This window comes from Festucalex cinctus, chromosome 18 (genome assembly GCF_051991245.1).
Source record: "Festucalex cinctus isolate MCC-2025b chromosome 18, RoL_Fcin_1.0, whole genome shotgun sequence".
Lineage (NCBI taxonomy): Eukaryota > Metazoa > Chordata > Actinopteri > Syngnathiformes > Syngnathidae > Festucalex > Festucalex cinctus.
Genome location: NC_135428.1, coordinates 21,208,300 through 21,234,901, shown reverse-complemented (window position 1 = coordinate 21,234,901; position 26,602 = coordinate 21,208,300). Strand labels below are relative to the sequence as shown.

The following is a 26,602-nucleotide window of genomic DNA, read 5'->3' as shown; positions in this document are numbered from 1 at the left end:
TCACTTCCTGTCTATTTTAGGGTACACACATCAAAGAGGTTTTTGTTCATCTGGATGTGCTACAGGTGCCACACAATTTTCATAGCCGTCGGACAATCGTAGCGGGCCAGGGATCTGTTTAACCTATGTAGGTGGCGCTATGGAGCCATTTTTCTGTTATCACCTATGGCGACTTTAAAATATCAAATTTTTCGCCAGGCCTGACGTGTGTGTAAAGTTTGGTGAGTTTTCGTTCACGTTTAGTGTCTCAAAAATGTGATTGTTTGCGGAAAAGAATAATAACAAATAAAAAGAAGAAGAATAACTAGAGCTGCGAGCAGCTATAAAGGGCCCTCGCAACCCGTGCCACGTTGGGGTATTTGCACGTCGGGGTACTGGCACGTTAGGGTACTGTTTCATAAGAAACTGTCTAAATTGTAATTGTTTTTGCCATGCTTTGTGGTTTTGTTCACATTGCTATTAAATACTTTGTCTAGGTATTTGGCTGATAGGTATGCCTCCCAATATTCACACATCTAGCTGAATCATATAAAAAACATTTTTCTTTTCAAACAATGCATCGCTACAGCGAAGGCGTGCGACAAAATAAAAAATGTCAATAACTTTTCATCTTAAATATCTTAAGATGAAAAGCGCCAAAGAATATATGACGCCTATAAAAGGCCCCAAAAATGGCATCAAATACCAAAGTTAATCAAAATGTCAGACTTCCTGTTTGGTTTAGCATATGGTTTTAGAAACTTTTTTGTAAGTCTTAGGCTGATAGGTATCCAAATTTTTTCACATCTAGCTGAATCATACATTTCCAAAAGCTTCATAAAAAATTTTGAGATGGCGCTATTGAGCCATTTATTGAAAATTAAATAAATTTAAATAAATTAAAAATAAAATGTTCATTTTTTATGGCAAGTTTGATGTGTGTGCAAAGTTTCATGAGTTTTCGCATGTTTAGACAAAAAAAAAAAAAAAAAGCAGCATTTTACTTGGCAAACAATGCACCGCTATGGCAACGGCGTGCGACAAAATAAAACACTTTCGATAACTTTGCATCTTAAACATCTTAAGATGAAGCACACCAAGTTTGAAGACAGTCGGATAAATTTTGTAGGAGTTCGTTAAAGTATGACCCCTAATAAAGGCCACAAAAAATGGCTACAAATCCCAACGTAAATCAAAATGGCGGACTTCCTGTTTGGTTTAGCAGATGGTTCCAAGAGACTTTTTTGTACATCGTGGGCTCTTATGTATGCCTCTAAATTATCATAGCGCTAGGTGAAACGTACAACCGGGAATGCTTCGTTAAAGAGGAGTTTTTTAGCTCAAAATGTGATGCCCGGCCCCTACGGTACTTCCTGTTGGGTTTAGCACATGGCACCAAGAGACTTTTTTGTACATCGTGGGCTGTTATATTTGTCTCCAAATTTTCATAGCTCTAGCTGCTTCGTACAACTGGGAATGCTTCATTAAGAAGGAATTTTTTCCTTTGCAAACTGTGCATGCCACGGCAACAGCGTGCGACAAAATAAAAAGCTTTCAATAACTTTTCATCTTCAACATCTTAAGATGAATCACACCAAGTTTGGAGATGATCGGATAAACTCTGTAGGAGGAGTTCGTTAAAATAAGACCCCTATGAAATGGCCCAAAAAATGGCAACACGTTCCAAAGTAAATCAAAATGGCGGACTTCCTGTTCGGTTTAGCATATGGTTCAAAAAGAGTTTTTTGTACCTTGAGGGCTGTTACATATGTCTTCAAATTTTGGTAACTCTATGTGAAATGTACAGCCGGGAATGCTTCATTAAGTTAGAATTTTGAAACACAAAATTTGATGCCTCGCCTCTGGCGGACTTCCTGTTAGGTTTAGCAGATGGCACCAACAGGCTTTTTTGTAGATCATAGTCTGTTACATATGTGTACCAATTTTCGTAGCTCTAGATTAAACGTACCACCGGCAATGCTTCGTTAAGTAAGAATTTTGAAACTGTAAATTTGATGCCCCGCCACCGTCATATAGTATGTCAAAAACTTTAGATTTTTTACCATGATGTTGTCCCAGGTGTTGAGATGGTACAGCCCAAGTTTGAAGTCAATCGGGTTAACCGTGTAGGAGAAGCGGGCAAAAGTATGACCCCTGTAAATGTGCAAAAATGGGCCAAAATTGGACATTCAAATACTCATACCTCACTTCCTGTCTATTTTAGGGTACACATATCAAAGAGGTTTTTGTTCATCTGGATGTGCTACAGGTGCCACACAATTTTCGTAGCCATAGGACAATCGTAGCGGGACAGGGATCCGTTAAACCTATGTAGGTGGCGCTACAGAGCCATTTTTCTGTTATCATGTATGGCGACTTTAAAATATCAAATTTTTCGCCAGGCCCGATCTGCGTGTAAAGTTTGGTGAGTTTTCGTTCATGTTTAGTGCCTGAAAAATGTGGTTGTTTGCGGAAAAGAATAATAACAAAGAAAAAGAAGAAGAAGAAGAAGAAGAAGAATAATAAGAATTCCTTCAGGAACAATAGGGACCTCGCAGCGGTCGCTGCTCGGGCCCTAATAATAATAAGAATAATAATAACTAGAGCTGCGAGCAGCTATAAAGGGCCCTCGCAACCCGGGCCACGTTGGGGTATTTGCACGTCGGGGTACTGGCATGTTGGGGTACTGTCAAATAGGAAACCATCTAAATTGTAAACGTTTTTGCCATGCTTTGTGTTTTTAAAGTTTCATGGAAAGGCCAAAAACGATGCACAATTAACAAAATAAAATCAAAATGGATTGGCACATGGCTATATAGAATACTTTTTGAATATATTCGGCATGCCTGCCAATATTCACACATCTAGCTGAATCATATAATCGGAAAGACTTCATAAAAATGTCTAGAGGGCGCTATTGAGCCATTTATTACAAATAGCACAACAAATCTCTAAATAAAATATTCATGTTCTAGACAGGTCTGGTGCGTGTGCAAAGTTTTGTGAGTTTTCACCCATATTTAGACTCTCAAAAAAGCATTTTTCTTCACAAACAATGCATGGCTACAGCAAAGGCGTGTGACAAAATAAAAAAATTCAATAACTTTTCATCTTAAATATCTTAAGATGAAACACGCCAAAGAATGAAGACGATCTGATAAGTTCTGTTGAAAATATGACCCCTATAAAAGGCCCCAAAAAATGGCTACAAATACCAAAGTAAATCAAAATGGCAGACTTCCTTTTTGATTCAGCATATGGCTTTAGAAACCTTTTTGTAAGTCTTAGGCTGATAGATATCCCAATTTTTACAAATCTAGCTTTATCATAAAACACAAAACATTTGCAAAAGCTTCATAAAAATGTCTAGAGGGCGCTATTGAACCATTTATTGCAAATTGAATAAGAAATCTCTAAAATATTCATGCTGATGACAAGCCTGATGTGTGTGTAAAGTTTCATGAGTTTTTGCACATGTTTAGACCAAAAAAAAAAAGTAACATTTTACTTGGCAAACAATGCATCGCCATGACAACGGCGTGCGACAAAATAAATAACTTTCGATAACTTTGCATCTTAAACATCTTAAGATGAAGCACACCAAGTTTAAAGACAGTCGGATAAATTTTGTAGGAGGAGTTCGTTAAAATATGACCCCTAAAAAAGGCCACAAAAAATGGCTACAAATCCCAACGTAAATCAAAATGGTGGACTTCCTGATTGGTTTAGCATATTGCTCCAAGAGACTTTTTTTGTACATCCTGAGCTCTTATGTTTTCCTGCAAATTATCATAGCTTTAGGTGTTTAATCAAAACGCAAAATATGGTGTGCAATTCCCATGCATTGCTATGGCAACAGCGTGTGACAAAATAAAAAACTTTCGATTACTTTGCATCTTAAACATCTTAAGATGAAACATACCAAGTTTGAAGACAGTCGGATAAACTCTGTAGGAGGAGTTTGTTAAAATATGACCCCTATGAAATGGCCAAAAAAAATGGCAACACATTCCAAAGTAAATCAAAATGGCGGACGTCCTGTTAGGTTTAGCATATGGTTCAAAAAGAGTTTTTTGTAAATCGAGGGCTGTTATATACCTCTACAAATTTTGGTAACTCTAGGTGAAACGTACAGCCGGGTATGCTTTGTTAAAGAGGAGTTTTTTTTAGCTCAAAATGTGATGCCCGGCCCCTGGGGGACTTCCTGTTGGGTTTAGCACAGGGCACCAGGAGACTTTTTTGTACATCTTGGGCTGTTACATATGTCTACAAATTTTCGTAGCTCTAGCTGCTTCGTACAACTGGCAATGCTTCTTTAAGGATATTTTTTTTCCTTTGCAAACAGTGCATGCCATGACAACAGCGTGCGACGAAATACAAAGCTTTCAATAACTTTTCATCTTCAACATCTTAAGATGAATCACACCAAGTTTGAAGATGATCGGATAAACACTGTAGGAGGAGTTCGTTAAAATAAGACTCCAATGAAATGGCCAAAAAAATGGCAACACGTTCCAAAATAAATCAAAATGGTGGACTTCCTGTTAGGTTTAGCATATGGTTCAAAAAGAGTTTTTTGTAGGTCATAGCCTGTTACATATGTGTACCAATTTTCGTAGCTCTAGATTAAACGTACAACCGGCAATGCCTCGTGAAGTAAGAATTTTTAAACTCTAAATTTGATGCGCCGCCGCCGTCATATAGTATATCAAAAACTTTTCATTTTTCACAATGATGTTGTCCCAGGTGTTGAGATGGTACATCCCAAGTTTGAAGTCAATCGGGTTAACCGTGTAGGAGAAGCGGGCAAAAGTATGACCCCTGTAAATGTGCAAAAATTGGCAAAAATTGGACATTTAAATACTCATACCTCACTTTCTGTCTATTTTAGGGTACACACTTCAAAGAGGTTTTTGTTCATTGGGATGTGCTACAGGTGCCACACAATTTTCATAGCCGTCGGACAATCGTAGCGGGACAGGGATCCGTTTAACCTATGTAGGGGGCGCTAAGGAGCCATTTTTCTGTTATCATGTATGGCGACTTTAAAATATCAAATTTTTCGCCAGGCCTGATGTGCGTGTAAAGTTTGGTGAGTTTTCGGTCACGTTTAGTGTCTCAAAAATGCGATTGTTTGCGGAGAAGAATAATAATAAGAATAACTAGAGCTGCGAGCAGCTATAAAGGGCCCTCGCAACCTGGGCCACGTTGGGGTACTTGCACGTCGGGGTACTGGCACGTTGGGGTACTGTCAAATCGGACAAGGACCATCTAAAATGTTTTTGACAAGCTTTGTGAGTGCAAAAGGCCAAAGATGGTGTGCAATTCCCAAAATAAATTCAAAATGGCGGACTTCCTTTTAGGTTTAGCATACGGCTACAGAATACTTTTTGTAGGTCTTAAGCTAATAGGTATGCCTCCCAGTTTTCACAAATCTAGGTCAAGTCATCTTTAGTTGTGTATCGCTTGAATCATACAATTGGAAATGCTCCATAAAAATGCATAGAGGGCGCTATTGAGCACAACGTTGGGTTACTTGCACGTCAGGGTACTGGCACGTTGGGGTACTGTTACATGGAACAAGGACCATTTAAAATGTTAGTTTTTTCCATGCCTTGTCTGTGCAAAGTTTAATGAAAGAGGCCAAAAATGATGTATAATTCCCAAAATAAAATCAAAATAGCGGACTTCCTCTTTGGTTTGGCAAATGGCTACATAATACTTTTTTGTAGGTATTAGGCTGATAGGGGTCTGTCCTAATTTTCACAAATCTAGCAGAATCATACAATCGGAAATACTTCATAAAAATGTCTAGAGGGCGCTATTTATTGCAAATTGCACAATAAATCTCTAAAAATTCATGTTCATGACAAGTCTGATGTGTTTGCAAAGTTTCATAAGTTTTCACACATGTATAGATAAAAAAACAAAGCAGCACTTCACTTGGCAAACTGCATCGCTATAGCAGCAGCGTGCGACAAAATAAAAAACTTTTGATAACTTTGCATCTTAAACATCTTAAGATGAAACACACCAAGTTTGAAGACGGTCGGATGAACTTTGTACGAGGAGTTCGTTAAAATATGACAACTGAAAAAGGCCACAAAAAATGGCAACAAATCCCATCGTAAATCAAAATGGCAGACTTCCTGTTTGGTTTATCACATGGTTCCAAGAGACTTTTTTGTACATCGTGGGCTCTTATGTATGCCTGCAAATTATCATCGCGCTAGGTGAAACGTACAACCGGGAATGCTTCGTTAAAGAGGAGTTTTCTAGCTCAAAATGTGATGCCCGGCCCCTGGGGGACTTCCTGTTGGGTTTAGCACATGGCACCAAGAGACTTTTTTGTACACTGTGGGCTGTTACATATGTCTACAATTTTTTGTAGCTCTAGCTACTTCGTACAACTGGGAATGCTTCATTAAGAGGGATTTTTTTCCTTTGCAAAAAGTGCATGCCACGACAACAGCGTGCGACGAAATAAAGAGCTTTCAATAACTTTTCATCCTCAACATCTTAAGATGAGTCACACCAAGTTTGAAGATGATCGGATAAACTCTGTAGGAGGAGTTCGTTAAAATATGACCCCTATGAAATGGCCCAAAAAATGGCAACACATTCCAAAGTAAATAAAAATGGCGGACATCCTGTTAGGTTTAGCATATGGTTCAAAAAGAGTTTTTTGTACCTCGAGGGCTGTTATATACCTCTACAAATTTTGGTAACTCTAGGTGAAACGTACAGCAGGGTATGCTTTGTTAAAGAGGAGTTTTTTAGCTTAAAATGTGATGCCCGGCCCCTGGGGGACTTCCTGTTGGGTTTAGCACAGGGCACCAAGAGACTTTTTTGTACATCTTGGGCTGTTACATATGTCTACAAATTTTCGTAGCTCTAGCTGCTTCGTACAACTGGCAATGCTTCTTTAAGGATATTTTTTTTCCTTTGCAAACAGTGCATGCCATGACAACAGCGTGCGACGAAATACAAAGCTTTCAATAACTTTTCATCTTCAACATCTTAAGATGAATCACACCAAGTTTGAAGATGATCGGATAAACACTGTAGGAGGAGTTCGTTAAAATAAGACCCCAATGAAATGGCCAAAAAAATGGCAACACGTTCCAAAATAAATCAAAATGGCGGACTTCCTGTGAGGTTTAGCATATGGTTCAAAAAGAGTTTTTTGTAGGTCATAGCCTGTTACATATGTGTACAAATTTTCGTAGCTCTAGATTAAACGTACAACCGGCAATGCTTCATGAAGTAAGAATTTTTAAACTCTAAATTTGATGCGTCGCCGACGTCATATAGTATATCAAAAACTTTAGATTTTTTACAATGATGTTGTCCCATGTGTTGAGATGGTCCATCCCAAGTTTGAAGTTAATCGGGTTAACCGTGTAGGAGAAGCGGGCAAAAGTATGACCCCTGTAAATGTGCAAAACTGGGCCAAAATTGGACAGTCAGATGATCATACCTCACTTTCTGTCTATTTTAGGGTACACACATCAAAGAGGTTTTTGTTCATCTGGATGTGCTACGGGTGCCACACAATTTTCGTCGCCATAGGACAATCGTAGCGGGACAGGGATCCGTTTAACCTATGTAGGTGGCGCTATGGAGCCATTTTTCTGTTATCATGTATGGCGACTTTAAAATATCAAATTTTTCGCCAGGCCTGATGTGCGTGTAAAGTTTGGTGAGTTTTCGTTCACGTTTAGCGTCTCAAAAATGCGATTGTTTGCGGAGAAGAATAATAATAAGAATAATAATAATAAGAATAATAATAAGAAGAATTCCTACAAAAACAATAGGGCCTCGCAGCGGCACCGCCGCCGCCGCTGCTCGGGCCCTAACTAGAGCTGCGAGCAGCTATAAAGGGCCCTCGCAACCCGGACCACGTTGGGGTACTTGCACGTCGGGGTACTGGCACGTTGGGGTACTGTCAAATAGGACAAGGACCATCTAAAATGTTTTTGACAAGCCTTGTATGTGCAAAGTTTAATCAAAACGCAAAATATGGTGTGCAATTCCCAAAATAAATTCAAAATGGCGGACTTCCTTTTAGGTTTAGCATACGGCTACAGAATACTTTTTGTAGGTCTTAAGCTAATAGGTATGCCTCCCAGTTTTCACAAATCTAGGTCAAGTCATCTTTAGTTGTGTATCGCTTGAATCATACAATTGGAAATGCTCCATAAAAATGCATAGGGGGCGCTATTGAGCACAACGTTGGGTTACTTGCACGTCAGGGTACTGGCACGTTGGGGTACTGTTACATGGAACAAGGACCATTTAAAATGTTAGTTTTTTCCATGCCTTGTCTGTGCAAAGTTTAAAGAAAGAGGCCAAAAATGATGTATAATTCCCAAAATAAAATCAAAATAGCGGACTTCCTCTTTGGTTTGGCAAATGGCTACATAATACTTTTTTGTAGGTATTAGGCTGATAGGGGTCTGTCCTAATTTTCACAAATCTAGCAGAATCATACAATCGGAAATACTTCATAAAAATGTCTAGAGGGCGCTATTTATTGCAAATTGCACAATAAATCTCTAAAAATTCATGTTCATGACAAGTCTGATGTGTTTGCAAAGTTTCATAAGTTTTCACACATGTATAGATAAAAAAACAAAGCAGCACTTCACTTGGCAAACTGCATCGCTATAGCAGCAGCGTGCGACAAAATAAAAAACTTTTGATAACTTTGCATCTTAAACATCTTAAGATGAAACACACCAAGTTTGAAGACGGTCGGATGAACTTTGTACGAGGAGTTCGTTAAAATATGACAACTGAAAAAGGCCACAAAAAATGGCAACAAATCCCATCGTAAATCAAAATGGCAGACTTCCTGTTTGGTTTATCACATGGTTCCAAGAGACTTTTTTGTACATCGTGGGCTCTTATGTATGCCTGCAAATTATCATCGCGCTAGGTGAAACGTACAACCGGGAATGCTTCGTTAAAGAGGAGTTTTCTAGCTCAAAATGTGATGCCCGGCCCCTGGGGGACTTCCTGTTGGGTTTAGCACATGGCACCAAGAGACTTTTTTGTACACTGTGGGCTGTTACATATGTCTACAATTTTTTGTAGCTCTAGCTACTTCGTACAACTGGGAATGCTTCAGTAAGAGGGATTTTTTTCCTTTGCAAAAAGTGCATGCCACGACAACAGCGTGCGACGAAATAAAGAGCTTTCAATAACTTTTCATCCTCAACATCTTAAGATGAGTCACACCAAGTTTGAAGATGATCGGATAAACTCTGTAGGAGGAGTTCGTTAAAATATGACCCCTATGAAATGGCCCAAAAAATGGCAACACATTCCAAAGTAAATAAAAATGGCGGACATCCTGTTAGGTTTAGCATATGGTTCAAAAAGAGTTTTTTGTACCTCGAGGGCTGTTATATACCTCTACAAATTTTGGTAACTCTAGGTGAAACGTACAGCCGGGTATGCTTTGTTAAAGAGGAGTTTTTTAGCTTAAAATGTGATGCCCGGCCCCTGGGGGACTTCCTGTTGGGTTTAGCACAGGGCACCAAGAGACTTTTTTGTACATCTTGGGCTGTTACATATGTCTACAAATTTTCGTAGCTCTAGCTGCTTCGTACAACTGGCAATGCTTCTTTCAGGATATTTTTTTTCCTTTGCAAACAGTGCATGCCATGACAACAGCGTGCGACGAAATACAAAGCTTTCAATAAATTTTCATCTTCAACATCTTAAGATGAATCACACCAAGTTTGAAGATGATCGGATAAACACTGTAGGAGGAGTTCGTTAAAATAAGACCCCAATGAAATGGCCAAAAAAATGGCAACACGTTCCAAAATAAATCAAAATGGCGGACTTCCTGTGAGGTTTAGCATATGGTTCAAAAAGAGTTTTTTGTAGGTCATAGCCTGTTACATATGTGTACAAATTTTCGTAGCTCTAGATTAAACGTACAACCGGCAATGCTTCATGAAGTAAGAATTTTTAAACTCTAAATTTGATGCGTCGCCGACGTCATATAGTATATCAAAAACTTTAGATTTTTTACAATGATGTTGTCCCAGGTGTTGAGATGGTCCATCCCAAGTTTGAAGTTAATCGGGTTAACCGTGTAGGAGAAGCGGGCAAAAGTATGACCCCTGTAAATGTGCAAAACTGGGCCAAAATTGGACAGTCAGATGATCATACCTCACTTTCTGTCTATTTTAGGGTACACACATCAAAGAGGTTTTTGTTCATCTGGATGTGCTACGGGTGCCACACAATTTTCGTCGCCATAGGACAATCGTAGCGGGACAGGGATCCGTTTAACCTATGTAGGTGGCGCTATGGAGCCATTTTTCTGTTATCATGTATGGCGACTTTAAAATATCAAATTTTTCGCCAGGCCTGATGTGCGTGTAAAGTTTGGTGAGTTTTCGTTCACGTTTAGCGTCTCAAAAATGCGATTGTTTGCGGAGAAGAATAATAATAAGAATAATAATAATAAGAAGAATTCCTACAAAAACAATAGGGCCTCGCAGCGGCACCGCCGCCGCCGCTGCTCGGGCCCTAATAAGAATTCCTTGAAAAACAATAGGGACCTCGCAGCGGTCGCTGCTCGGGCCCTAAAAAGCCCTCCCCCCCTCTCGTGTTTTCTAGCATAAAATGTTATATAGCAAATATATTTTATTGAGTTCCTTTTTTTTTTATTACTTCTATTTCAAATAAATGACTGTGAGTTCACGACCTGCTGTCCTGGCGCCCTGAACCTGACCCGCTGCTGCCGCTTACAATGAATGAAAGGTAGGGGGAGGGGTCGTATATCATCTCAGAGTGTAGTGGCAGCACTTTAGAAAGATAGATAGATGGTTGGCACACTTGTGTTGTTTATACATTGACATCGACAACAATGAAAAGGTCCAAGCCTTCAAGTGCTGCATTAAGAAAGCGGCAAAAGGAGGAGGAGGAAAAACGGGCCCAGGGTAGAGGTATGTATGTCAGTCAATCATCATTGTTTATAAAATAAACACGAAAATAGCGTTAGCTTCTTAGCTTGCTTGTAACTTGTTTACTGCACCATTACATCCATGCTAGTAGCTACTTTGCACACAAGAGTGGGGCAACGCTTGCTGAGTTTAAACTAAAACAGCCAGTAAGTCCAGATACCTGCAAATGTATTTGCACAAGTCATTGTTTCACATAACCACATTAATTTATTAATTTATTGAAAATAAGAATTATGTGCTGGTTTAATGTAAACATCGATATAGTAAATGCATTTTTTTTTTTTTTTAACTAGATGCGCTGAGAAAATATTTGCAGCCACAACAAGCACCTGCAGAAGCTGTGGTGAACAATCCTTCAGTGTCATCTTCACCAAAGGCTATTGAATGTAAGTGCATGGATGGTGCATTTAATACAAACAGCCATAATTTCTGACATTGTATTCTATCATAATGCAAATGGATTTGTTTTCCCTGCTTTAACACCAAAATAATTTGAAGTGATGTATTTTGTTTAATGTACAGCTGAAGCAACAGCCAGTCAAGCACCAATCAGCAGTACTTTGAGTGACACAAAGCTCGATCTTCTAGATCCAGGTGACTATTTCAGTTATATCAGCTATTGCTGCATCATGTACAGTGCTCAGCATATATGAGTATACCCCCTTTGAAAAATTTAAAGATTTTGTTCAATATCTCCCCGCGACCCTTGTGAGGAATAAGCGGTCAAGAAAATGGATGGATGGATGGATGTTCAATATCTCAATAAACATAAGAACAATTTCCAAAATATTGACAAATTTTTTTCTGTAGAATACGCACTTGACTCACAACATGAAAGTAAGGTTGTAATAGGATGCATAGATTACAAAATCTTCAATTTAATCAAATTAACTAATGCAAAAAAAAAAAAAGCAACCCACAACAAAAACGACTACATCTAGTATTTTCTATGAGCTCCATGACTGTTATGGGTAGCAACATGTCTGCTAGGCCTGGAATTAACAAGCCTTTTTCTCAGGGTCTACTTATTTGTGCAATATGTACTCTCATAAATAAAAAAAATAAAATAAAAAATAAAAAAACTCTTAGCAGAGATGCAGTCATTTCTTACCTGGCCAAAATCCAATATGTCAAGCATGGAACTTTTAGTTTTTCTAGAGGAGAAAAAACTTCGAGAAATCTATCCCAACATGTGGGTAGCACTCAGAGTGGCCGCTACCATACCAGTGACTGTAGCATCAGCTGAGAGCTTAAACTAATAAAAAAACTATTTAAGGTCTACCATGTCACAAGAACGGCTAACTAGAGTGGCACTTATCAGCATCAATCAAGAAGTATCCAGGCAGCTATCCTTGGACGCACCAATTGATGCCTTTGCTGCAAGGATGTCCCGGCATGCACTATTTTAAGTATTTGCCGTTATGTTCCTAAGTTATTTAGTGAAGTTCTTTTGCACACTATTCACATTATCTGTGAATCACCTTATTGCCAAAGTTTTACGATATATCAAAGTTTGTATATTGATACATTTACTATTTTTTGTATCTTACACAATTATTAATGTACATAGTGAAAACATTTTGAGGTTTTAAATACTGTCATTTTGCAAAAATTGCAATAAAAAGTTGCATTGCATTGTACTTCTGTTATTTTTCTTATTTTTATTTGTTTGTGGAATTTGGTATTTATTGTGTGGTGTGCTATTAAATATAATATATCTATATATTTTTTTGTGTGGTTTTTTTTTTTTATGGGATTGGGGGGGGCTACCATGTACATTTTCGCCTTGGGTACCAAATCATGTAGGCCCTGCTTGTGAGGAATAAGCGGTCAAGAAAATGGATGGATAGATGGATTTTATATGGGAATGTTGAGAGTCACTTCAATTTTTTTTTAGCATTTTTTTTTTTGCTTCTAACTTTACAAAATTTTCCTTGTTAAGCAATTATTGCAACTAATTTGCCCTTGTTTACAAATGACAACTTGTGCTCCACTGGCTGCCATGCTGTCAGTTGGCATTCGACTGACGTAGCTGTTACCCATTGAGAATTAGCAGCAGGTGACTGAAGTGCACCTACGCGAGTATGACAGGCCGCAGCGTTCCTCGTCACATCAGCCGAGTGCAGTCGTTTCATGCAAATTCCCTCCTGAAGCGCACGTCACTTCAGCATCCTGCTGTGCATTTATGTATAATGCTCCCTATAATTTAGTCAATATGTGCAGAGGTGTCCCACGCAAGTTGGATCTGCTTCCGGGTGATGTTGTGTAGCAATACAAAAGGCTAAAGGTTACTTTCCTTGGACACCAGAATGGATCTCCATAGGCATACAAGCCTGAATGATGTGTGTGCGTGTGTTTTTTTAATTATTAATCTAGATTTGGCCCAAAAGTCAATTGTAGTGACATCTGTCTGGAGGGAAATGAGCAACTTGTTTCAAGTGACATTTTGCATTTAAGCTCACCTTTAAGCTTGTCTGGAAAAATTTGTTGGGTAATGAAATTCACCTAGAAAGGGCAAATAGATTGAATTTACACAAGGAGAGGTTTTACCACTCAACATTTATGTTTTTAATGCAACCGCAAAGATTGTGTTTCCAGTTTATAGAGAGGCATTTGACATTTAAAAATGCTGGGTGTCATTTCGGAAATGCAATTTAACCCCGTCAATGTTTTTCCATCTGTTTGTCAAGAAAAAAAAAAAAAAGATGCTCTGTGTCTGACTGGATGACCTCCCAACTCATCCCTCAAACTGGAATTCATGGGGTCAGTAATGTGTGTTTTCTGTTATTCAACAAGAAAAAAACAATTTCTTCATGAGCGCGGCAATAAAAAGGCTGCGCGTTGGTCGATCAATTAGGTAGATATGCATTGTGCATTATAGGAGAAAGAAGCAGAGAGGGAAAAGATTGAAGTAGACAAAAAAAAAAAAGGGGTCTCATTGAGCCGAATGAAGAAGTTGCAGGGCTTCTTGACAGCAGCAATAGCTGCACCTGCGTTTGGCAAAAGATTTTGATACCCATTGACCGCTCCCCCTCCCACCTCCCTCCTGCACCGCCCCGCTACTTCACCCCCTTTGTACATCACTGTAATGCCACCCACTATTAAAAAAAATATATATATATATATATATATATATATATATATATATATATATACAATTAATATGATTTAAAACATCTAGTGTTTGTTTTCTTTCACTGGTGTGACTAGGGGATGGGAATCCGGGGGTGGAATAATTGCAAGAAAAGAAAGGAAGAGCCAAATGCTTGCAGATGATTTGTTCATTAAATGTGTGTGAAATACCAGAAATGACCACAAAGTGGTGCTGTTTAATTGTGTACATTGCGCTTCATCATTCAGAAAAGAAGTGTATCCCACAAGCAACGTTCCCTCTAATTTTCAGCATGGCTGTGCATTCACACAAACTTCTTGAGCGTCCCATGGACTACAGTGAGCAACATCCACGGACTTACATATGAATGGACTCACAATGCCGCTTATTCACCATAGCCAGAGAGGTGAAGCCATATTACTTTACCATTCACTAAACTTTAGTGACCAGAGATTCTCTGGTCTGGGCACTTATTACAATTTCATTCATCTAACATTGCATTGCAGTCTGGCATAAAAGTCTTTGCAAACTGTGTTAATTATTCAATTACTTAAACAACAATGCGGGTTCCCTATATCAGTGGTTCTCAAATCGGGGTACGTATACCATTGTGGGTACGTGGGATTTTAAAATATATTTAAAAAGATGCTAATGTGCAAGAAAACATCTTGATTCTTTTTATTTTTTTATTTTCTGCTTTTATTTAAAGATAATGGAATTATTTGTTTTGTAAACCAACCTTTACCATGATCCCAAAGGACACGGTGCACAATTATTTTTTTTTACCATTAAAATAATTTTTTATTTGTTTGTTTTTGGATGGCACGGTGGTTGACTGGTTAGCACGTCCACCTCCCATTTCTGAGGACTCGGGTTCGAATCCGGGCTCTGGCCTTCCTGGGTTCATTTTAATATTCAGAACTTATAATGACATTTGTTGCTTATAATTTTTACAGCATCTTCAAACATGTTGAAAAACAACAACAAAAATGTCCTTTCCTCTTTATCAACAATTTTTGTTTTTCTTTTGCCGTCACATTCATTTTTGGTTAATGTACTTTTTTCCCCCCAATCTGAGACACACTGGGCCGGTGGGGCGCCGTGGGGGCCTGCCGGGCCTCGTTCTCAGCGGGTTGGGGGCGTCTGGGTTGGCTCTTCGGCCGGTGGCCGCCCGGGGGGCGTGGGGGTTTGTGCCTTGGTGCTGCCATGACTCGGGGATACAGGGGGGGCAGTGCCCGCTTTGCTGGGCCGCGGTCAACGGCTCCCCTCTTTGGTGGCGGTCCTTATGCATGCCAGATCCATCACACCAGAATCTACTGAAATTCAAACAGAATTCGCCTCTCCCTTCCACTGCTCGTTGAATCAGTGGGTGCTGGTGTCTGTGGACCTCACTCTGCTTCATCTATCCTTCCCTCATTCCTCTCTTTAGTTTTTCCTCTGGTCTCTTGAGATCTCCTAAATTTGTTGGAATTTAGAGGTTTCTGGGATTGGCGTGAGACTCTGATTTTGTGACCATGTGGATGGCAGGTTTAGTTGGTTTCTTTGACCTTTCCTCTGGTCTCCTGACCTTCTGAACGTCACGACTCTGGTGAGACTCTGAAATATCCGGTTAAGGTGAAGGGTAATGGGATTTTTATTAGGTTTTAGGTGAACTAATGAGTACAAATTTTTACGAATTCACACGCACGCACGCACGCACACATACGCGCGCACATTGTACTGCCTACAATGATGAATTGGTTCAGTGGTAAGTGGTAAAAGTCATCCCTGGTTTAAATAGAGATACTAACCAGTTATTTTTGGACGAACTCAACTCAACTTCTATACAAATTTCTTTCTATTGAGGTTTCATTTTACTATGAATTTCTCACAGGGTTGTTTTTAACTGTGATTGTATTTGTAAGCAGCACGTCCGCCTCCCACACGAATATGGTGTATATATGTTGAGTCAAGAGTTCTTTTAATTCCTTTTAATTCCTACGTTCCCTGAAGGCACTGTCACTGGGGGGTGTTTCCAAAGCGCTTTTGTGCAGCTGTCACTCATGATTCCACGCCCCGCTCAGTTGACACCACGCCCCCACGTAACATTCGGGTCAAAAGTCTGAAACTGAAAAAAAAAAAAAAAAGAGACTTGAAACTGAAAAAAAAAGATCTGAAAGTGAAAAATGATTTGAAAGTGAAAAAAAAATAGTTCTAAAACTGAAAAAATAAGATCTGAATTTGAAAAGAAAAAAACATGCAACTGAAAAAAATAAGACCTCAAATGTCAAAATATATATGGAATTAAAAAATGAAAATAAATAATTTATTCGAAGGCAGGACCGAAGTGAATCCAAATTAATTTTGACCCAAAAAAACTTTTCACATGCTTATTTTTATTTTGAATACCTTTTTATATTTAGTGAAATTCAAGATCAACACAACAATTTTCTGTTTCAAGTTTTATTTTTTCAAGTTCAAAACTTTTGACCCTAATTTAACTCCATAAATCAGCGTCCGGTTTAGGGTTGCGTGACGCCTGAAACATAACTGAAAATTAGGACTCTCAGCCCTAAATCCAGACCCTACTTCCTGGGTGGAGTTTGCATGTTCTCCCCGTGCCTGCGTGGGTCTTCTCCGGGTACTCCGGTCTCTTCCTATATTCCAAAGACATGCATGGCAGGTTAATTGGGTGCTCCGAATTGTCCCTCGGTGTGCTTGTGAGTGTGGATGGTTGTTCGTCTCTGTGTGCCCTGCGATTGGCTGGCAAACAGTTCAGGGTGTACCCCACCTAAAATGGCCACCCCCCGAGATGGATAAAAATGTGCGGATTTTGTTTCTTAATTACGGAAGCGTAGAGCTGCCAATGTGGAGTCAACATTTTTGGCTGGTGAGTATGTTCAAACACACTCGCAAATATGTTTGAACATACTCGCAAATATGTTCGAACATACTCACAAATACGTTCGTACATACTCGCAAATAAGTTCGAACATACTCGCAAATACGTTCAAACATACTCGCAAATATGTTCGAACATACTCCAAATATGTTCGAGCGTACTCGCAAATATCTTCGAACGTACTCCAAATAATGTTCGAACATACTCCAAATAATGTTCGAACATAGTCACAAATACGTTCGAACATACTCGCAAATACGTTCGAACGTACTCGCAAATATGTTCGAACATACTCGTAAATATGTTCGAACATACTCGCAAATATGTTCGAACATAGTCACAAATATGTTCGAACAGTCTTAAATACGTTCGAACATACTCCCAAATATGTTCGAAGGTACTCCAAATAATGTTCGAACATACTCGCAAATATGTTCGAACATAGTCACAAATATGTTCGAACAGTCTTAAATACGTTCGAACATACTCGCAAATATGTTCGTACATACTCCCAAATATGTTCGAAGGTACTCCAAATAATATTAGAACATACTCCAAATAATGTTCGAACATAGTCACAAATACGTTCGAACATACTCGCAAATACGTTTGAACATAGTCGCAAATATGTTTGAACATAGTCGCAAATATGTTCGAGCATAGTCGCAAATACGTTCGAACATACTCGCAAATACGTTCGAACGTACACGCAAATATGTTCGAACGTACTCGCAAATATGTTCGAACATACTCGCAAATATGTTCGAACATAGTCACAAATATGTTCGAACATACTCGCAAATATGTTCGAACGTACTCCCAAATATGTTCGAACGTACTCGCAAATTAAGTTCGAACATAGTCTCAAATATGTTCAAACATACTCGCAAATATGTTCGAACGTACTCCCAAATATGTTCGAACGTACTCGCAAATATGTTTGAATGTACTCACAAATATGTTTGAACGTACTCGCAAATATGTTTGATCGTACTCGCAAATATGTTCGATCATACTTGTAGGCTACGGGGCTCCAGGTGGAGGAGTGGAACCGTCACTTGACTTTGGTGCCGGTTGGCGTGGGTTCGATCCTCCGCCTGGGAGAGGCCCATGTGTGTGGCCTACAAGAAGTAGGCCACGCGTGTGAATGGGTATTTATGAAAAAAAAACAAAAAAACACTTGTAGGCTACGTGTTACAAAGTTAGCATACCTTCCCATAATGCCACGGGGTATTATTTGCACATGCGCGAGTGAAAACAAAACCCCATTTTTTAGGCATTTGGGCCACATTACCAATTCATTAGAAAATTAAGTAGACAAAAAACTGTGTTTATTCGTAACTTTTACTGTTTATTATGTCTGCCGTGCATGATTTAGGTTTGTCATTTTTTGCCCCATAATCCAATAGGGCACTACGCTTGCGCACTTGAGTACCACAGCAATCCAGTATGTTCAAACATATTTGTATGTTCGAACATATTTGTGAGTATTTTCGAACATATTTCAATACATTCGAACATATTTGCAAGTATGTTCGAACATATTTGCGAGTACATGTTCGAACGTATTTGAGAGTATGTTCGAACATACTCGCCAGCCAAAAATGTTTATTCCACATTGGCAGCTCTACTTTTAATGGCCTGTTCACATTTCTATTCGAGTCATCACTGATTCAAGCACAGCAACAATATGTATTGACAGTACATACTCTATATAAATAAACTTGAGTTGAGTTGAGTTGAGTTAATATAATTTCACAAAAATCAGATTTTAAAAAAAACAAAAAAACAAAAACAAAAACTGACCTACACTTAAGTAACATTGTGTACACATATGTTTTGGAATGAGTCTCTTTGTCCTACGGTTGTGAGACTTATTGACAGTGAAGTGATGGATGCTTTGGGGACAATAAGTTAGATTCATCTTACTACCTGTGCTACTCACGTAAGAAGCTTGAGGAAGATCACTTAAGTTGATCATCATGCAGCCCTACTATCTTCTTCAGTTCTCTCTCGTCTTTCGCCCTTGTCACTTTCACTTTGAAGAAAATGGAACGTGCTTTGCATGCTTAAGTAAACTTGAGTGGAGTAACTCCACATATTTCAGGAAGTTTTGTTGCAGTAGGTGGCAGTCAAATGCTTGCGGATGTCAATCCATTCAAGTTTTTATGACAGATGACTCAGAGGCTAGAGGTAGCGCTTTGCCAACAAAGATTAGTCTGAAATTACCAGCTGTCTGTGACTAAGACACCTGTTTGAGAGAATTAAAATAAGCCTCCGAGCTTATCTGCTTCAAATGATGAAACTGTTTCTTCTCAGTATGACTTGGAAAAAAAAAAGTGACTGCTCCAATTATAGACGCCTTTTTTACATTTACATATTTATTTGCTTTCTTATAGAACACTCACAGGACTTGATTTTTGTGTACTTGCACTAATGACCTGCACATTGATTTAATTTGTCATTTGAGGGCGTTATGAAATCCAAATGCATTTTATCTTATAAAATGTATTAGTTTATGCCTTTGACAATATTTAACACATTCACTGCCAATCCAGGAATAAAATATTGACATTGACATCTTTTTCCGTCAATGGCAGTGAATGAGTTAATGCATTCCATTGATAAGCACCTAGTATAACCTATATGCAATTATATTGGGATTTGTTTTTAGACTATATAAAGTACTTTGAGCTGCATTCCTTGCCCAAAAAGTCCTATACAAATAAAGATTGATTAATCGATTGATCGATCTAATGTACCTCTGCCGATGTAGGCAATGTGTTCAGCACAACATTGTCCAGGCGTGTTGAGACCCAGCTCAAGAGGCAGCGGATGGTGACATGGAAGAGCCCGCTGGAGACCTGGAAAGCACAGTGGGGATGACATCTGATGCTTTGACGTGTCAGATATCTACGTTTGGAACTGCAGAAAGAGGGCCCACCCCATCAGGCGCTGGTTCGGCGACTGCAGTCTCAGAAATGTCAGGGGGTTATCGTCTGAAAAGACCACCACGGGACCACTGCCCAAGTACACCTGAAAGTGCTGAAGAGCCCAGACCAAAGCCAATGTTTCCTTCTCAATCACTGAATAATTCAGCTGATGGCAATTCAACTTCCTAGAGAAGAAACATACTGATCAATTAATCCCAGACTGGTCTAGCTGCAACAAACACCAGCCCTGACTGAACTAGCATCCACCTCTAACCGGACTTCTTTCAAATATTTTTATTGTGAGACAAAAAATCGATGGTAAAACAGACTCCACAACAAGCATTGCGTCTCATTTTTCAAACATAACAACAGCTACACATTAGAACTGCTACAATATCGTCGTCGTCATGTTCACAATATTTAAAAGGAACACATCAGGTTGATTTCCACTTGTGCAGTTCTAGCACCCTCTAGAGGCTAGTTTATTCGTGCAATTTAATTTTCATTAGGGATGTTTTGGCCTTCTATGTTTCAAATCTATGCTAATTATCAGATGAAGGGGAACCTAATTTGCTTGTGAAGCGATCAATGTGCGTTTGCATTAGCAAGTAAGTGCCTCATTATTGTTAGAGGTTGTAGGTGGTTTATATGCATTGCTGTTATGTATAAAAGCACAATATTGTGTGTTTTTTTTTAGTATGAGCTCTTTCTTTAACAATATTGTGATCTTTTTTTTAAATATCGCCAACCCCGAATCCTCTCCAGGTGTAGGGTATCAGTCAGTAGTGACAGCCAAGCTTTAAAAGTTGGTGTATTTTTTTTCCCATCCAAAGCAACTGGATTCATTTCTTTGCACACATAAGGCCATAAGACAAAAGATGGTGCTGTGCATTCTGTCGGTTTTTCGAGTTTTCTGATGCACCCATTATAACCAGAAGGGGATCTGGTGCTAACTGATCCCCAAAAACCTTTGAATAAAATGAAAATATTGCACCCCAAAATTCCTCGACTTTGGAGCAAAATGCAAAACATTGTAATAAATCAGCCTCTGCTTGGCTGCATTTTTCACACACTGGTGACACTTCTGGAAAAATTCTATGTAGCTTTCACTTCGAATAATGTAGTCTGTGAAGGATTTTAAATTGAATCAAACAATGTTTAGCAATAAGTGAACAATTGTTAACATATTCCAGACCCTTATCCCAAATCTCTTCTGTTATTACCATTCTAATTCATTCTCCCAGTCCTTCTTTATGCCTTCCATATTAATTTGTCCTAACTCTTGCAACTGATTGTATATAAAAGAAATTGCATGCTTTTCTATTTTACAATCTCTGAGACACTGATCCAGTTTATCAGGTATCGCATTTTCAAAATGATCAAGATGTGTTCTCACAAAATGTCTAATCTGAAGGGACCAAAAGAAATCTGTTTTGGACAGCCCATACTTCTCCTGAAGCTGCTGAAATGACGCAAACGACCCTTGAATATAGAGATCCCTAACACAACACAGCCCGAATTCTTCCCATTCATCAAAGGCTCCATCCATAATCGAAGGTGTAAATGACGGATTTGCAGCCAATGGTAATGTAAAGGACAGAGGGCTGAGCTTTCCTATCACAGTAGTTAAATTTTGCCTTTTTAAGTTCCCAAGTAGATTAGAAAATAAATGTGCAGATAATCAAAACCTGATTGTGCACTGTGTGTGTGTGTGTTTAAACAAAATGCAGGGTGATTAAAAATGAATGACCCCATTTCATCATCAAATATATGGTAAGTAAATGACCAGATTTCCCCGTTTTTTCGCATATCGCATTGATGTTGTTCGTGCTGCAAGGGGAGGCCATATTGAGAACTTGTAACGTGAAATAAAACTTGAATGTTAGTGGAATACTTTTATTGTAAGTTCTTTTTTTGTTATTTTTTCCTTCATAGAATAGAATATTTTATCATGAAATAGGGTAGTCTTTTTGAATCTGTTAGGACCCGTTCCTCCGCCCCATGAGGCCTGCCCTTTCTCTGTCTCTGTCTCTCTCTCTCTTGTCTCTCTCTCTCTCTCTCTCTCTCTGTCTCTCTGTTTGTCAAAGCGGGCGTGGCAACGAGTCTGCGTGACTGGAGCAGAGGCCAGGTGCAGTCAATCAACAATCACCACCCTTTAAAGACCAGCGTGGGACTGCACCTCGGCGCCAGATCGACACTCGCTGTTTAGCAGGCAGTTGTGTCTAGCATTTTACTCTTGACATCTCTTAGCTCCATTATTAATCCTCCACGCCCCACAGGCACCTGCTCTGGACCACTCCTCGCCTGCCCGCCTATGCTACGCTTCCACCAACCTGCCACAGACGCACGCCTGCTACCCTACCTGCTAACCTCACTGTCTGCCTGCCAGCCTTCCTGCCAGCCTGCCTGCCTACCTGCCTGTCTGCCACCCTATTGGCCAACGCTCCTTCCTGTCCTATAATTCATTAAAGAAACTCAGTGTAGCTTGCTTGCCTTCATTGTCTGCATTTGGGTCCTCACCCCGCGCCACAGGCAACCCTGACAGAATCACCCTGTATATTAATCTCTAAGCTGGAAAAATAACTCACAAACTATTCAAGTGTAGCATCCTCCTTTTCATGACTGATTTACCAAGGTTATATATCCTGATAAAACTATCTAAAAACTGATGTGGTGCACCGAAAGGCAGACTCAATGATAAATTTAAAAATTAAACTTGAGTCTCGTCCAATTAATGAATCAATTAATTACATTTAATAATTATATTTATATTTTTGTATTATTTTTATATTTATTTATATTAGTTTGTATATATACAGCTATATAATTAAAATAAATGTAATAATTAATTGACAAAGGGATTTCATTTACAGAAAGGTTAGAACCTCCTGATAAGATGTTAATCAAAAGATATTAAAGCAATTCCATGAATTAGATTTAGTGATTTTGGTGGCTAAGCATTGGATTCAATTTTTCAATGTCTTTGCTAAGCATCTATTCACAAGCTAAGAAAGTAAATTCAAAATCACAGATAATTGTTCTTTTCATTACACGATAAATATGCTTTCTTATAACTCAAGTATTTCACTACCTAAGAAAGCACCCTCTTTATTCTGATTTTTTTTAACAAAAAAAAGTGGGATGGCATCTACTGTAACACTACTGTAAACTAGGGATGTAATGATATCCAAACATCACGATACGATATTATCACGATATGAAGGTCATGATATGATAATTATCACGATATGTGGGGGGGTTGGCGATATTTCAAAAAGATCACAATATTGTAAAAAAAAAAAAAAAAAAAAGCTCATATAAAAAAAAAAAAAAGCACAATATTGTGCTTTTGTACATAACAGCAATGCATATAAACCACCTACAATCTCTAATAACAATTTGAGGCACTTACTTGGTAATGCAAGCACACATTTATCGCTTCACAAGCGAATTAGGTTTCCCTTCATCTGACAATTAGCATAATTTTAAACATGGAAAGCCAAATCATCCCTAATGAAAATTAAATTGCACTAATAAACTAGCGTCTAGAGGCTGCTAGAACTGCACAAATGGAAATCAACCTGACTTTTTTTAACAGATGTGTTCCTTTTAAATATTGTGACCATGACGACAACGATATTGTGGCAGTTTTAATATCACGATATCACGATATTTCCGTTATCGTTACATCCCTACTATAAACTGGGAAGCCAAGGCACGCTCAGAAATAAAAAAAAATAGACGACTGGAAATAAATGGATACAATTCCATGTAAGTTGTAAATGGAGGTCTGTGCTTCTGATAGTGTTTAGTCCAGCGTCACATCTAGTATTCATTCATTCAAGTTCAACATCTCTTACAATGCAATGTAAATGTATTTAATGAAAAGATACCATTTACAGCAGGAGTTCAGTACAGTCATTGTATTAAGAGTCCTCAACATGTAGCAAATTTTAGGCAGCAGCAGCTTTGTTGTAATCATCTGTGTTAATGTGGGTGTACACTAAAGAAAATATTACAGAGAAGCTGAGAGAACGATTTCTGCCTTCAATCTGCACAGTCTTTCTTTTGTACGTCAGACACTTTGCGCAATAATCCACTTCTGGTGCCACACGCATCTCATCAAGTCCTCTCTTAGCATTCATCATATTTGTTGTTCACAGAATAGGTCCAGCCTGGAGGCTTTTATCACAGGCTTCTGTGTTCACCGCACAATGGCAGAATGATTTGTTTTCCATGCTAATCTCCCACGTGGTTCCAAAGAACAACGAAGCAGTTGGTCCACTTACATTGGACGGTGTTTGTGTTTTGCTCTCATCGACGAGTTGGATGAATTTTCCATGCCATCATCTGGGGAGGTATTCTCTTGGAAGTCCACTAAAGTTCCTGCTCTGTAGTGCCGCGTCAACACTATGAATGAAGGCGTCTATCATTTGCCTCATGTGAGGTGTAAATGGGTCAAAGGATGGCTGCTGGGCCCCTGGCCGCTTAAAGTAGCCATCTTGGTTGCTTTGAGCACAGATCAGCCGCTCCTCGGATGTGGTGACATTCAGAAAGTTTGTGATGAGCTGGAGCTGAGGGAGGAGAGCCCTCTGGAGATCCTCATAATGCAGCACCTGAAGGTGACGTCCGAACTTCAGCCAACTCAGTGCATGGGATGCCCACCAGGGGGCATAGCTGGAGACAAATTCGGGCCATTCTGCAGTAAAACAACATAGCAGAGGATTATTTTTCAACAGAATAATCTGGAAAAAAAAACAACATTCTACTGTATCAATTTTTGTTGTGTTCTTTATTTGACAATAGTGCTTAACACATCTGCTTCAAAGTGCTGAGATTCATGGTTCGAGTCTTGGCTCAGCAGACCCTCCTGTGCGTAGTTTAGGTCAAGCACTAAATTGTCCATAGGTGTGAATATGTGTGTGCATGACTATATACGTCCTGTGATTAACTGGTGACTGGTCCAGGGTAGTGCTGGGCGATATGACGATAAATATCATGAAGAGGATAGGGAAAAAAAGTATCATCATTTGTCACTTACAGCAAAAAGCAAACAAATTAAGTGACAGAGAACGCTTGTTTGCCGTACAAAAGCATTTGTTCTGCATGCTTATTTCACACAGCTGTCAGCAGGTGGCAGCCTGATGAAGTGGACATGGCAGTGATTGATAGGGATGTAACGATATCCAAACATCATGATACGATATTATCACAATATGAAGGTCAGAATACGATAATTATCACAATATTGTGTGTGTATGCGTGTGTGCGTGTGTGTGTGTGTGTGTGTGTGTGGGTGGGGGTGGGTATATTTAAAAAAAATCACAATATTTAAAAAAAAGAAAAGAAAAAAGGGCTCATACTAAAAAAAATATGTGATTTTGTACATAACAGCAATGCATATAAAACACCTACAATCTCTAATAACAATTTGAGGCACTTATTCGCTCATGCAAGCACACATTGATCGCTTCACAAGCAATTAGGTTCCCCTTCATCTGACAATTAGCATAGATTTTAAACACAGAAGGCCAAAACATCCCTAATGAAAATTAAATTGCTCTAATAAACTAGCCACTAGAGGGTGCTAGAACTGCTCAAATGGAACTTAACCTGATGTCTTCCTTTTAAATATTGTGAACATGACGACGACGATATTGTGGCAGTTCTAATGTGTAGCTGATGTTATGTTTTGAAAATGAGACGCAATGCTTATGTGGAGTCTGTTTTCCCATCGTTTTCTGTCTCACAATAAAAAATATTTGAAAGAAGTCTGGTTAGAGGTGGATGCTAGTTCTGTCAGGGCTTTTTTAACTTTAACTTTTTTAACCGATATGTTAAATACTGTGAACATGACGACGACAATATTGTGACAGTTTTAATATCATGATGATATCACGATATTACCCTTATTGTTGCATCCCTCGTGATTGATAAATACTCGTCATACATAAGCTTACAGAGCAAAAGTACTGTAAATCTCTCATCCATCTGAACCGCTTGTAGTCAATGAAAATGAATAGAAAACAAGGTGGGTAAATGCAAATAACGAATACTACCACTTTGAAAAACTTAACTAAAACAAACCTCTAAATATTAACTTGGAAAAAAAAATGTATAGCCCACTTCAAAGCATGCTGGGTACTCGCTTCGACTAACTGAAATAAACTAGTGACAGCTGTGTGAAACAAGCATATAAGTTTGTGGGTCTAAATGTGCAGTTTTAGCATCATTAAAATACGAGTTTTGAAATTTTCTGAAATTTGAACAGCGCCCAAAAGCTTCGCTGGGATTCTTACGTTACCTACATCATTACGCAAGATTTCAAAAATGAAAAACAATAGAAAGCTATCTTGGACACATGGGTTGTACATACGGTACCTTCAAGTGTTTATTTCATATTTTACAAGAGCTCAATGTGGCCACCACCGGAAGCACAGACAACATTAAGCCAATAGGTCGCTTGCACATGTCGTCACTTCCGCCTCGGATTTGTCGTAGTCGCCATGCTGGGTGACCTCCATTTACGTAGTGATTCGGTCTAACTCCGTATCTATCACGTTTGTTGTCTGCGTTTAAAATGGTACATTGTTGCTGCATCGTTGGCTGTTCGAACAAAGCCAAGGGGGAAAATGGTCGGCCTTTCTTCCGAATTCCGAAAGTAATTAGGAACCAGGGCCTGGAGACAGAGGAGTGCGGACTCCGGAGG

General features: G+C 39.0%; 1 protein-coding gene across 6 annotated transcripts in view; it reads right to left on the bottom strand.

Annotated features, from left to right (window-relative positions):
• LOC144006685 (sialate:O-sulfotransferase 1-like) overlaps positions 1-26,602 on the bottom strand; it is a 236,931-nt gene that overhangs the window by 82,364 nt on the left and 127,965 nt on the right. For 3 of the 6 annotated variants that reach the window (XR_013279902.1, XR_013279901.1, XR_013279904.1), the window contains exons 9-11: positions 24,183-24,592; positions 19,905-20,078; positions 19,723-19,824 (exon numbers count right to left, since the gene is read on the bottom strand). Coding sequence is in view for 2 of the 6 variants with exons in the window: in XM_077505671.1 (XP_077361797.1) it covers positions 24,240-24,592 (353 nt within the window). In the remaining 4 variants the exon portion in view is untranslated. Of the gene's footprint in view, positions 1-15,630; positions 15,676-19,722; positions 19,825-19,904; positions 20,079-23,755; positions 24,593-26,602 lie in introns of those variants that run through there. The other 3 variants (XM_077505671.1, XM_077505672.1, XR_013279903.1) reach the window with 2 other exon arrangements.